The sequence below is a fragment of the Myotis daubentonii genome, chromosome 2 (genome assembly GCF_963259705.1).
Source record: "Myotis daubentonii chromosome 2, mMyoDau2.1, whole genome shotgun sequence".
In the NCBI taxonomy this organism is placed as follows: domain Eukaryota; kingdom Metazoa; phylum Chordata; class Mammalia; order Chiroptera; family Vespertilionidae; genus Myotis; species Myotis daubentonii.
In genome coordinates this window covers 198151096-198165511 of record NC_081841.1, presented here as the reverse complement: position 1 = coordinate 198165511, position 14416 = coordinate 198151096, and the positions used below count along the sequence as shown (strand labels likewise).

The 14416-nt window shown below is 44.3% G+C and overlaps 1 protein-coding gene across 1 annotated transcript in view; it reads left to right on the top strand.

Annotated features, from left to right (window-relative positions):
• LOC132226787 (A disintegrin and metallopeptidase domain 3-like) overlaps positions 1-14416 on the top strand; it is a 125350-nt gene that overhangs the window by 32278 nt on the left and 78656 nt on the right. The window contains exons 5-7 of the mRNA XM_059681221.1: positions 4296-4372; positions 6263-6440; positions 12106-12171. Of these exons, the coding sequence (XP_059537204.1) occupies positions 4296-4372; positions 6263-6440; positions 12106-12171 (321 nt within the window). The remainder of the gene's footprint in view (positions 1-4295; positions 4373-6262; positions 6441-12105; positions 12172-14416) is intronic.

Here is a 14416-nt window from a genome sequence, read left to right as displayed (position 1 = left end):
ATGTGGTCTGCGAGTGAGAGTACCCGACTAGCCCTGGGGCACTTAAAGCAGAGGTAAATTTTTCAAACCAAGAGCCCCAGTGGGACCATAGAGGTCACATGAGAGACCTTAGGGAGCTAATCATTAAAGAAATTAGGGAAGCAGTTCCCTGGTCTCAGAACCTAAATAAAGCCTTTAATATTCAACCAGGCAAAGAAAGGTCTTCCAAATTTACCAAGACTGCTCTGACCGGTTTGGCTCAGTGGATAGAGCGTCGGCCTGCAGACTCAAGGGTCCCAGGTTCTATTCCAGTCAAGGGCATGTACCTTGGTTGTGAGCACATCCCCAGTTAGGGGGTGTGCAGGGTGCAGCTGATAGATATTTCTGACTCTCTATCCCTCTCCCTTCCTCTCTATAAAAAATCAATAAAATATATTTAAAAATTTTTTTACCAAGACTAAAAGATCAAATGAGAAAGTACTCTGGCCAGACCCAGAAGACCTGTTGGGCCAAGAGATACTATAAATTACATTTTGCCACCAATAGTTGGCCTGACATCTCAAGAAAGTGGCCTCGGGAAGGGCCGGCCTGGAAGGCCAGAAACAGAAGCGGCATGGGGGGGTCTTACCCAAGGGTTAATTGAAACGGCATTGACCCAACAGCAAATTAGTCTCCTCTAAACACTGCAGAGCATGAAAGTCAATGAATGTTAGCCGAGTTTGAAGACAAGAGTTTAAATAAAGTATAGGGGGGAATTGTGAGCATAAACAGGTCATCTTTTCTGTCGAGAACAGTTTAGACAGCCGCCATTTTGGACTGCGTGCCTTGGCAGTGGCCATGTTGGCTGCAGGGCTTCCAGCGCCCCTGGAGGCGCCATCTGAAATAACAAAGGCCAAACCCTCCCTTTGGATTAGCCAATCTCAAAGACTGTGCGCCGGAGCTCCAATCAAGAGCAAGGGAGAGGTCACGTGCATCAGGGGTTATAAAGCCGAGCAGCCCGCCTGCTCCGTGTGCATGCACTTCCAGACCGCGTGTGAAGTGAAGATGTTTGCCTTGCTGCCTGGCTCCCGAGTAGGTTTTGTATTCTACCAGAACCCCTGGATTAGGGGGCTCACCTTATTTCTAACATCTCCAGGACTCCTGTCTCAGATACTAGTTCTTTGGGTCGGCCCCTCAGAAACGTTAGGGCCCTGGCCTTGTGAGAAAACCGCTTCCCATCCATCAGTAGGACGGTAACTAGAGGATGTCTTTCTGATCATATGGCAGTGCTCTGGGGCAGAGTTTTGGTGAAATGTCTCCCAATCCTCCCTACTGGCTTTGGTAACTGATTTTCCACTCTTCTGTGATATGCAGGAGGCTTTCTATTCGTTTCTGGTTTCTCACAAAGGGAAATTGTCTGTGAAGTGTTGCTGAATTGGTGTGTTTGTTGGGGGATGGAGGAGCCAGGGCTTCTTACTCCACCATGGAATTTAATTTCGATGTTCATTGCAACACATTTTCATAGCTTTATAAGAATCTTTGTGTGATAGTTTCAATACGTAACTCATGTCAATATTAGTATCAGTGGTTGTGTTTTCCCGTTTTTGCTGTGATTTCCTTGTTTGTTGATATAGGGTGTGATTTCCAGTTGCATTCTTTTTTTACGTTATCATTATTCTTTTTATTGTCCAAAGTTTTACATATGTCTCCTTTTCCCCCTATTGATCCCCCCCAGCCATGCTGCCCCCCTTCCATGCCCTCCCCCCCAAAGCTCCCACTGCCGCAGTGTCTGTGTCCATTGGTTATGCTAATATGCATGCATACAGTACTTTGGTTGCTTTCTTCATGTTTAAATAATATAGATTTGAAAGCAGTCACCCAGGTTAAGTGTAGATTTAGTGTGTTATATTGTTCCAGTGACAATTTGGCTTTCTTAGGTCCTTTGATGTTATATGGTTGTGCTCTGCTGGAGCTCCTGCTGGAGCTCTGCCTGTGCAGCCTGTAGGGGTAAAAGGCATGTTGCTGTGCCAACCTGTATTGCCAGGTGGGGTTGGATGGTGAAGAACCCATGGGAGGGAGAGCATTTCCTCTGACTTCTCCAGCCACAGGATAACAGTTGTTTCTGCGTTAACTTTTTTTTATGTATATATTTCATTGATTTTTTACAGAGAGGAAGGGAGAGGGATAGAGAGTTAGAAACATCCATCAGCTGCCCCCTGCACACACCCCCACTGGGGATATGCCCGCAACCAAGGTACATGCCCTTGACCAGAATCTAACATGGGACCGTTCAGTCCGCAGGCCGACGCTCTATCCACTGAGCCAAACTGGTTAGGGCATCTGCGTTAACTTTGCTAGTGTCTCTTGGTTAAGGAAGATCCTAAGTGGGAAATCTCTCATGAGGATCATTTTCTCTAACTGGGTGCAGGGCCAGGAGATGAGAGTCTGAATTGCCCCCTGCTGCTGTGTAGAGTTTGGGAAACCTTATTCTTTATGAAGGGCTTGTAGCTACAATGACTGCTGGCACCAGGGCTGGTGGAGGTAGCTGCAGCTGTTGCTTGGCATGGAGCAGGGTGTGTTCAGCTGCTGGCAGTGGATGGGAGATGGTGGTTCAGCTTAGTTTTGGAAAAATCAAATGGTTACTGATGGAGATGTATGAATGGGAACTTAAAATGCATAAGCAAATACATAGAAGAGAATGGGATGCTTCTAAAGTTTTAATAGCACAGGATTAACAAAGGAATAGGACTGATTCTAGATTTCACTAGACTTTTAAGGGAAGAGAAGGGAGTATTTGCTGAAAGAGAATATTGGGGGAGCTTCTGAGAAGACCATTGCTGTGAAAGTAAATGGGAAAAAAAGAAATGAAAGTCCATGGGGATGAGAGTTTGAACTAAAGATGATCAATAAGGTGAAATATTAAGGACAAAAATATGAAGAAATTAAGGTACTTTTGGGTAACTTTGAAAAATAAGTGAGATGTTCACAATTGAAGTCAAATGAATGTTGTTAATTGCATGAGTCGGCAGTTACAGATCATATACTTAAGAAATGCAGCTGAGAAAAGAAAGATAAGAAAGCTTCCATGAATTACTGATTAATTCATTTATTTATTCATTCATTTATTACTTATTTAGACAAGTATGGTATAAGCACTTGTGTACAAATTTTTTTTAGAAAACCTGTTTTCAATTCCTCATATATATGCTTAGAAATGAAATTTCTGGATCATTAGGATTATTTTACATTTAACTTTATGAAGAACCTCCAAACTGTTTTCCAAACCAGTTGCAGGTTTTCACATTCCTATCAGCAAGGTACAAGAGTTCCAAGTTCTCGAGATGGGGATGGGGCTTGGAGGACAGGATCAAAAGGGGAGGGATTAAGAAGTACAAGTTGGCATTTACAGAATATTCACAGGAATGTAGAGTACAACATAGAAATTATAGTCAATGATATTGCAAAAAGTATTTATGGTGCCACGTGGGTACTAAAAATATCAAGGGAAACACATTGTAAATTATCTAATGTGAAATAATATTAATGTAAACTGTAATTAAAAAATAAAATTTAAATAAGTAAATGAAATGAAATAGATGTACTATGAATCATTTCATCTAGGTCATAGCTTGCCTTTTTATTTCCTCAATAATATCTTTTTAAAAGTTAATACACCTTTTTTCCCCCAGCATATTGAGCTTTAAGAGAAAAAGTGGAAAGCACAGAAAATTTCCCTGCATCCTCCCAAATTAGTTGTCCTATTATTAACATCTTGGGTTAGAATGCTATTTGGGTTACCATTTATGAGCCAATATTAATATATTACTATTTATTAAATCTTACAGCTTACATTAGGATTTATTCTTTTTTCTGTTTCTGTTTTGCTTGTTTATTTTATTTTTTTAGATTCAATTATTGATATATACTTATTGCCATTTTATTGTTCATATATTTATCGTTATCTTTTTCTTCCTATTATTCTTGAGGAAGTATTACATTAAAGTATTACACTTCATATAATACTGGTTTGGAGATGATAAACTCCTTTAGCTTTTTTTTTTTTTTTTTGTCTGGGAAGCTACATGTCCTTCTATTTTAAAAGGTTCTTTCAAAATTATAGAATTCTTTATTATAGCAAGGATTTTTTTTAGTGGGATTTATAGGCAGACAAGTGTTAAGAGGAAGAAATTATAGGTAGATCAAAAGGCAATGGGATATCTTGTAAATAATATTGGTTAATTGGATAAATCTCTACATTTCATAATGTCTAGAAAGTAAGTATAAAACTACTTTAAGTACAGATCATTCATGAATGTACCTTTATGTACTCCTGTTAGAGGCATTGCTTTTACCAAGGATATGCCGCAGAGATTCCAAATTCAGTCGTGACACTAAGCACCTGTTCTGGACTCAGGTAATGGCAACTTCCAGAGATGTGCATGATTGACAATTTTGTGTAACACTTTAATTTTTCCAAATTCCTTGAGTGGTAGAGTGAAAGCAAAGAAAATATGGGCTTTGGTTGTGTTTCTTCTCATATGTTTTCTTTTCCTTGTCCTCCTCTTATATTTTCTACTAGGGGCCCGGTGCACGAAATTCGTGCACTGGGTGTGTGTGTGGGGGAGGAGTGTCCCTCAGCCCAGCCTGCCCCCTCACACATACTGGGAGCCCTCGGGCGTTGACCCCCATCACCCTCCAATCGCAGGATTGGCCCCTTGCCCAGGCCTGACGCCTCTGACAGAGGTGTCAGGCTTGGACAGGGGACACCCATCTCCCCCTGATCACTGGCTCTGGCCCCCGCCCAGGCCTGAGGCCTCAGCCAGAGGCGTAGACCCCCATCACCCTCCGATCGCCTGATCCGCCCCTTGTCCAGGCCTGACGCCTCCACCAGAGGTGTCAGGCTTGGACAGGGGACTCCCATCTCCCCCTGATCACTGGCTCTGGCCCCCGCCCAGGCCTGAGGCCTCTGGCCCAGGAATCATGCCTGGGCAGGGGACCCCCATCTCCCTCTGATCGCTTGCTCCACCCCCCGCCCAAGCCTGACGCCTCTGACCCAGGCTTCAGGCCTGGGCAAGGGGACCATCATATCCCCCCAATCCCCGTCTCCGCCCCCCGACCAGGCCTGATGCCTCGGCCAGAGGAGTTGACCCTCATCACCCTCCGATCACCAATCACCGGATCGGCCCCTTGACCAGGCCTGAGGCCTCTGGCAGAGGTGTCAGGCCTGGGCAGGGGACCCCCAGCTCCCCGTGGTTGCAGGCTCCGCCACTGCTCAGGCCTAACACCTCTGGCCTAGGCGTCCGGCCCAGGCAGCAGGGACCCGCAGCTGCAGCGGCCCCGCGATCGTGGGCTTCGCTTTAGACCCAGGCAAGGGACCCCTAGCTCCTGGGACTGCCAGCTTCGACTGTGCCCAGCTCCCATCGCTGGCTCCACCCCTACTTCCTGCTATCACTGGCCAGGTCGGAAAAGGCACCTGATTCTCCGATCATGGCTGGGGGGCAGGGCAAAGGCGGCCCCAGGGCCACCTTTGCCCTGCCCCCCAGCTCTTAGCTCCCCCCTGGGTTTCCAATCACTGTCAGAGGCAGGGGGCTTCTTCCTGCTTTCCCTTTCGCCTCCCTGCATTGTGCCTACATATGCAAATTAACTGCCATCTTGTTGGCAGTTAACTGCCAATCTTAGTTGGCAGTTAATTTGCATATAGCCCTGATTAGCCAATGAAAAGGGTATCGTCGTACGCCAATTACCATTTTTCTCTTTTATTAGATAGGATTTTTTAAAAAATAATTTTATTGATTTTTTACAGATAGGAAGGGACAGGGATAGAGAGTTAGAAACATCGATGAGAGAGAAGCATCGATCAGCTGCCTCCTGCACACCCCCTACTGGGGATGTGCCTGCAACCAAGGTACATGCCCTTGACTGGATTCGAACCTGGGACCCTTCAGTCCCTAGGCCGACGCTCTATCCAGTGAGCCAAACCAGCTAGGGCATTTTCTATTTTTTGTTGTCTCTATCCTAAACATACAGCCATAAAGTTTATTCAGAAAAAGTCTACTAGTACAAAGGATATTCATATGGATTAGCTCTACAAGAACCACAGGGACTTGTAGATGACATAACAGACAGATGGTATAAAATTAGGTCAAAAATTAATTTGGGTAAAATAGGATGATTCCTAGATTTAATTAGACCATAAGAATAACTATCAAAATTTGTATAAAAGTTTTTATTTAGTATTTACATTTCTCAAAAGGAAAATCTATATTAATTACTTTTATGTCTTTTTATGTATTTAAATATTCAGGGGACTATTGCAGTTGGCGAATGTCAGTTATGGAATTGAACCATTGGAATCCTCAGCTATGTTTGAGCATATGCTTTATCAAATAAAGAATAATAAAGCTGATTTTCTCCCCTTACAAGACAATTATCCTATGATCCAATTGAGAGATCAGGCCTACAGGATTCTGGTGAAGTCAGAAGTAAGCCACCATATTCTGAAATTTTCATTTTGCTATGTTTGATAAACTTATCCTCATAGAAATTTGTTACATTTAGAAAACAAATTTAAACATATTAATTATATTGAAACCTTCTCTTATAAGATATTTAAGTATTTTATGAAAATATGAATAAGAATATGTTTAGTCATATATAATTTGGAAGTATTCCTTGCCCCTAATTTCAAGATATATATATATAATATGATAGCATAGTATGCTAATTAGAGCAGAAGTTCTTCCAGACTTCCTTCTGGTACATAGCTGGGTCTGCAGCTGCGGGATCGAGCCAGGAATTCAGGCAGAGAGGGAGGGATTGAAGCTGCTGCAACTGGGAAGGCTTACTCTTGCAAGAATTTCATGCATCGGGCTCTTATATATGCATACAGTTGCATTGTTATTGAATTTGCATCCTACTAATGCAATGATACCCAGATTTGCTGATTATTATTTTGTCCATATTTTCCTTGCCAATACATATTCTAACTTTGTATAAAAGTATTATTTTGTTAGAAAATTTAAAAGTAGAAAAATTCAAGATGTTGTCCCAAACATCATCTACAGATAGAGTTCTTAGAATTTTGGAATACTTGGTCTAATTTTTACAATGTATCCTATCTAATAGAGAGAATATGCTAATTGTCCCTCAAGCCATTACAAAGATGGTGGTGCCCACAGCCAATAAAGAGGGAATATGCTAATTGACTGCCCTTCCCTCAAAGATGGTGACACCCACAGACACAAGATGGCTGGAATGGGAGGGCAGTTAGGGGTGACCAGGCCAGCAGGGGAAGGCAGTTGGGTGCAACCAGGCTTGCAGGGGAGGGCAGTTGGGTGGGACCTGGCCTGTAGGGGAGGGCAGTTAGGGGTGACCAGGCCAGCAAGGGAGGAAAGTTGGGGGCAACTGGGCTGGCAGGGGAGGGCATTTAGGGGTGATCGGGCCAGCCGGGGTGGGCAGTTGGGAGTGATCAGGCTGACAGGGGAGCAGTTAGGCATCAATCAGGCTGGCAGGCAGAAGCGGTTAGGGGCAATCAGGCAGTCAGTCAGGTGAGCAGTTGGGTGCCAGCAGTCCTGGATTGTGAGAGGGATGTCAGGCCTAAACCGGCAGTCGGACATCCCCCGAGGGGTCCCAGATTGGAGAGGGTGCAGGCTGGTCTGAGGAACACCCGCTCAATGCACGATTTTCATGCACCAGGCCTCTAGTCTTATAAACGTGGATTTATAAATTTATAAATTCTTTTTTAAACAAAAAATGATCTAACCATTCATGCTTCTTTGAAATTCTTTTTTTGCTCTTCAGAGGACAATGCATTCTTTCAGTTATTAAATTACTAGTGCCCTGGTGCATGGATTCTAAACATTGAAAGGAAATTAATTACAAGGTGGTCAGCAGGGTGGGAGTGGGTGAAACCAGCCGGACATGCCCTGGAGCCAACCTCCCCTGGTCCCTCCCTAGCCGGCCACACCTGGGGTGGTGCCACGAATCGAAGGGCATCTTTGGAGTGAGTGGGGTATCTCTGGTAGGTGGTATCCCTCTGCCTGGCCTGCGTTGATTGGGCCAAAACGGGCTCTCCAACATCCCCAAATGTCCTGAATTGTGGGATTGTGGTTCTCGGGTGACACACTCCAGAATCAGGCTCCCTCTTCTCTGGTTCTAGGGTGCGTCACCCAAGAACCACCTCTGCCAAGTCACAGCAGCTCAGCAGCTCCTCTGTTGAGTGTCTGCACCCTGGTGGTCAGTGCGAGTCATATGGACCAACCAACCAGCCAGTGAGAAAGTCACTTAGCCTTCTATATATAGAGATTTTACGTGTCTTATTTTAAGTAATATTGGTTAACATTGATTAACATATTATATATATGTAAAAATTGCCATTTAATTCTTGTTAAAATGCAGCATGATCAAATGATTTTAGGAAAAAATCTGGCACTTTTTTTTTTCCACAAGGAAACACAGACATGAAAATTTATTGCAGTCACTTAACACATTGGTGTTAATATTATTTCCCAACAGAAAAGAAAAACACATCTGGACTGTCTCCAGTTTGCCCTCACAGAAAAACCATAATCTACAGTTATCAGAAACTAGTTGGTAAATTAAAATATTGTAACAACTTTCCAGAATCTTCTTTTTCATGATACTCATTAGAGCATCATCTCCATGTCAAAGGATTCACTCTGGGGCTGCTTAAACCTGGTTGAATGACCTCACCATCTTGTGAAGAACCTCCTGGGCCTCCTGGTTGTGTTGCTATGCTCTTCCAGGGTGAGGGGGGACAGGGTGTGAGGACTCCTGTGGCATTCATTCCGGGGGAAGGGGAACAGGAAGGGGCCTGCAGTCTGTCCCTTACAGAGGGAGCACAGTGGCCAGAGACCCAGGGTGCCAGCAGCAGGGGACCATAGGGTCAGCACATTGTGAGCCTCCAGAGGGCAAGGCATGGAGGGGCTCTCAGCCTTCACGTGCTGCATCTGCTATCTCCACTGCTCCACCACCTCAGCCTCACCTTTGGCAGGGCATAGAAGGAGGGGACCCCACCTGCTATGGGCCCCAGCCTGTTGGAGGGCCCAGCCTGCTGGGAGCAGTGGCTACACCAGGCTGCTCAACTCATGCCCTGCTCCAGCAATCTGGCTTTTTCCTACCACTTTGCACCCACACAATTACTATATGACTCAGGAATTCCATTTCTAAATGCCAAAAAAAAGGAAAGAAAAAAATTCCACAAAGACCTGTACATTAATATTTATAGCAGCTTTATTTATAAAAGCTGAAATGGCTACAAATGATCAACAGGTAAATGTACAAGTAAGTTGCAACGGATATTTTCAATGGCACATACTTAGGAAGATACTAATGAATTACTAATAATCACAAGACGGATGAATCCTGAATGAAAGAAACCAGATAGAAATGAGTACATGCCATATGAGTCCATTAATATGAAATTCTAGAATAGATCATTGTAACCTATGTTGAAAAACAAACAGCAGATCATTGGTTTCCTTGAGCTGTGTGGCTGTTGACTTGGAAGAGGGTAATGAGAACATTCTTGGTCTTACTTATGGAAATGGTTACATGGCTGTATATATTAATAGCAACAATGTAACTGTATACTTAAAATGGATGAATTTTACAGGGTTTAAGCCACAATGAAGTCAATATAAATACCTAAAAGTATAAAAATGATGAGAGGCAATGTTTGTGGGAAAGTTGATGGGACTTTGTTAGCTTGAAGGTTGGAGCAGGATTTTGGAGGAAGGTTTTGAGAGAAAGGAAATATGGCTTCTCCCTCATTGCAACAACAATTTTTTTGAATATTGTAATTATAAAAAATATAAAGTAAAAGCTTCTGATTGGTGCCTAAAATATTTGTTTGGAATCTCACCTGCTTATTTACTTAGTCGGCATGCATTCTCTTATTTTCCTATTATCTGTATTTTTATGTGTCAACAAGAGGCCCAGTGCATGAAACTGTGCACTGGGGGGGTGGGGGTGTCCCTCAGCCCAGCCTGCACACCTCTCGCAGTCCGGGACCCCTCAGGTGATGACTGTCTGCTGGCTTAGACCCAACAGTTGGAAATCCCACTCGCAGTCAGGAACCCCTCGCTCCTTACTGCCTGCCTGCTTGCTGATCCTTACCACTGCTGAGAAATTTGGATTCCTTCCTCTGTGGTCATACAACTGTCACACACCAGGCAGTCACTCAGAAATAAATTGGCATCAATCAACTTATGGAATTCTCCCTTCTCTCCATTCTACTGAGCCGCACTCCAGGAGTTGACTTCGGCATTCTCTTGGTCATTACTTTTTTTCCAAAACGTTACAAAGTTTATCCTATACTAATAAAAGACAAACATGCAAATTGACCATACTTTCACTATACCTTAAGCCATGCCCATTAGCCAATCAGAGCGACTATATGCAAAGTAACCCAACAAGATGGCGGCCAGCAGCCATGGAGCTGGAGCAAGCAGGAGGCTTGCTTGGTCCAGTGATGGAGGAAGGGAAGGTTCCCCGCCTGTTGCGGCCCGGCTCTAAGCTCCACTGAAAGCAACAAAGTTTCAATTATAGAAAGTAAACAAACCCCAGATACCTGCTTTCAGCCAGCAGTGGCCACGGAGCTGTAGTGAGCTGGAGTGGGTTGTCCCTGGTGATGGAGGAAGCCAAGATTTCCTCAGGCCTCCACTAAAGGCAACAAACTTTCAATTATAGAAGGTAAATAAATCCCAGAATAAAAAAGAAAAAAGTAAAAAAGGAGAGGCTGGGAGCTTACCTCGCCAGGGTGCTTGGCCAGCCTGAAAATGGCCCTCAGCCCCTCATTCAGACTGGCCAGGCACCCCAGTGGGGACCCCCCACCCTAAAGGGGGTGTGGCCAGCCTGAAAACAGCCATCATCCCCTCACCCAGGCTGGCCAAACCTCCATATGGTGAGGGTCCCCACTGGGGTGGACATCCTCTGAGGGGTCCCACACTGCAAGAGGGCATAGGCCAGGCTGAAGGACCCCCTGAGTGCACAAATTTTTGTGCACTGGACCTCTAGTATGAACATAACATACAGAGATGCAGCCTCCTTTGTAGAAACAGGGAAGGAAGGGTGGTTAAGTAAGGCACAGGGAGCTGCAGCAAGCACCAGCTGGGGGGGGGGGCAAAGGGGACAGGAAGAGGAGGTTGGCCCTGGGGCTGAGGCCCTAGAGACATTGCTCGGAAAGTAGGAATCTTCTCTGAGTGCCACATTCTGAAGCTGAACTAATTGGTCAAGCTGAGGCAGAGGTGAGTGGCCATATCAGCCATTTTTGGTGCTGTTTACCCTTTCCCACCCCAGCTCTTTTGTAAAACCTAGAGCCCTGTATTTGAAAGGTCCCATCCAGAGCAGAGGCCCTGGAAGGGGGTGAGAGGAAGTGAGCAGGGCAAGTTTGAAAGCAGATATGCCTGTGTTCTGAGGATGGCTGGAGACAGTGGTGAGAGGTAGCAGAGGAAGGGCTCTCATACATACCCTTCAGGCCACAGGTGAAGGAGGCCAGGGGAGTAGGGTAGGGATGGGGCAACATGGCCCCAGCCTCTTAGGTATCTATGTCTGTCCTCTGCGGTGTAAATGGAGGAAAGGGTTGCCTCTGAGGAGGGGCCAGGTCAGGCCAGGTGACCATCATGAGTTCTGGCTGAGGTGATGGTCCTCACCTTGAGATGCCATCTAACGTGATGGCAGAGGGCCCAGTGCCTCTTCACTTCTTCAAGAACATGTAGTCAATGAGGAATGTGGCTTCCAGCAGTACAGCCTTCACTCTCACGTCCAGATCCAGCGGGAACTGTAGGCCAAAGTCATCTGCATCTGTGAGGGCTTCTTGGAGCAGCCCTTCCCCCGGATCAGAGTCTGAGGGCCGTGGGGAGGGATGAAGAAGTCTGCATTTGAGCCGCTTGCCAGTCACCACTTGCCAGTCACCGCTGCCACTGATTGATCAGCTCCAGCTCCCTCAGGTCCCTAGCCTGGCATTCGGTTGACCGTTGGTTGTTTTGGATGTTATGGATCCTGGGTTTTTATATATGAGGATATTTATTTATCTATATCTCTGTGTGAACATATATAATGCACATAGTTATAAACCATATAAGAATTTAAAAATGTTTTATTTATCTCATGTCCTCTGTTTCACAGAAAAAATCGGATATTGCACTATTAACAAGAACTCTGAAAATACAAATCATTATGGAAAAAGCCTTGGTATGCATTATTGATACATTTCATCATATCTTTGTTTTGTGTTTAAATTCAAAAGGAATAAGAAACATCCTTTCTTTGCAGTGCAGATATAATTTAAAGTGTTCAAAATGTGTATTTCAATACAGCAGGGCATAAATATATGTCAATTGCCTCTTCATTGAAATGCGCAGACCAGTATTTGTGGTATTGATATCTAAATCAGTATGCAATTCCTGTAACAATGTGTAACTTTGTATGTGTGGGAGGCTTCTACTACACTATAATACATTGAATTATAACTAACAGCAGTTATTTCCAATCGACCCCAAATTGTGGTGGTGGTGAAATTTTCTTTCTTAAATTGATTTCCATTTTAAAACAAGTATTTCTTTTGTTACTCAATTGGTGATTTCTGTTATTGAGTATTTTCTTTCATAAGATTATTTTATGCTTTTTTATAAATGTGATGCCTGGTGGAAGTTATATATATATATATATATATATATAATTAATAATGGGAAGAATTATTCATTGTAATGTTCATGTAGTTATGGGAATTCTTAACAAAGCCATATAGATTGGAAGTTAAAAAGTTTAATTTGTCTGTTATCACTGATATTTTTTCATCAGTCTCTCAATGACTGCCATAATGTTCTATTTTTTTTCTTTTTAGGTTCTTTATTGTTTGAAGTATTACATATGAATCCCCTCCCCCATTTTCCTCTCCCCACTCATTCCCACCACCCCTCTGCAAATGCCCTCACCCCACCTACTGACTGTCCATGGATTATACTTATATGCATGCATACAAGTCCTTTGGTTAATCTCCCCCCCCCCCCACTTCTTGTCCCTTCCCTCAGAGGTTGGATGGTCTGTTTAATGCTTCTATATCTCTGGATCTATTTTAGTTCATCAGTTTATCTTGTTCACTATATTCCACATACGCATTAGATCTTGTTATATTTACCTTTCTCCTAGGGGCTTATTTAGCTTAGCATAATGCTCTCCAGGCCCATCCATGCTGTTGCAATGGTAGGAGTTCCTTCTTTATTACAGCAGCATAGTATGCTATTGTGTAGATGTACCACAGTTTTTAATCCACTCATCTGGTGATAGGCACTTAAGCTGTTCCCAAATCTTAGCTATTGTAAGTTGTGCTGCTATGAACATAGGGGTGCATATGTCCTTTCTGATTGGTGTTTCTCCTATCTTGGGATTATATTCCTATATGTGGGAATACTGGGTCAAATGAGAGATATATTTTTAATTTTTTGAGGAAACTCCATACTGTTTTCCACCGTGGCTACACCAATTTACATACCCACCAGCAGTGCACAAGTGTTCTTTATCCTCCACATCCTAGCCAGGAATTGTCGTTTGTTAATTTGTTGATGATAGTTATTCGGACAGCTGTGAGATGGTCATTCGGACAGTAGTGAGGTTGTCCTTTTGATTTACATCTCTAGGATGATTATTGACTTTGAGCATCTATACTAATAAAAGGGTAATATGCTAATTAGACCAGATGTCTTCCAGATGACCTGCCAGATGTCCTTCCTGACAAAGCCAGGCCGGGTGAAGCTGCTCACCTACAGTCCCAGGTGCCAGCAGCTCTAGCTGCGGCCCGGGCGAAGCCGAAGCTGCCCACTTGAGGTCCCAGGCGCCAGCGGCTGTGGCCAGCCCAGGCAAATCTGGCCCAGGTCCCTGGTGCCTTGGGCCAGCCAAAGGGAGGGAAGCCCAGGTCCCGGGTGCTTGAGGCCGTCTGGATGAGGGAATCCTGGGTCATGGGTGTAGGGTGATCAGGCCAGCAGGGAAGCAGTTAGGGGCAATCAGGCAGGCAGGCAGAGGTGGTTAGGGTTGATTAGGCATGCAGGCAGAGGGGTTAGGTGCAATCAGGCAGGCAGGCATGTGAGCAGTTAAGGAGCCATCAGTCCTGGATTGTGAGAGGGAAGTCCGACTGCCTGTTTAGGCCCGATCCCAGGACATCCCCCAAGGGGTTCTGGATTGGAGAGGGTGCAGGCCGGGCTGAGCCCACCCCACACTGTGTACGAATTTTGTGCAATGGGCCACTAGTGTTTTCATATGTCTCTTGGCTTTCTATGTCCTCTTTTGTAAGGGTCCTTTGCCCATTTTTGGATGGATTGTTTATCTTCCTTTTGTTAAGTTGTATGAATTCCCTATAAATTTTGGAGAGAGATTAAACCCTTTCGAATATAACATTGACAAATATGATCTCCCATGAAGTGGGCTTTCTTGTTGTTTTGTT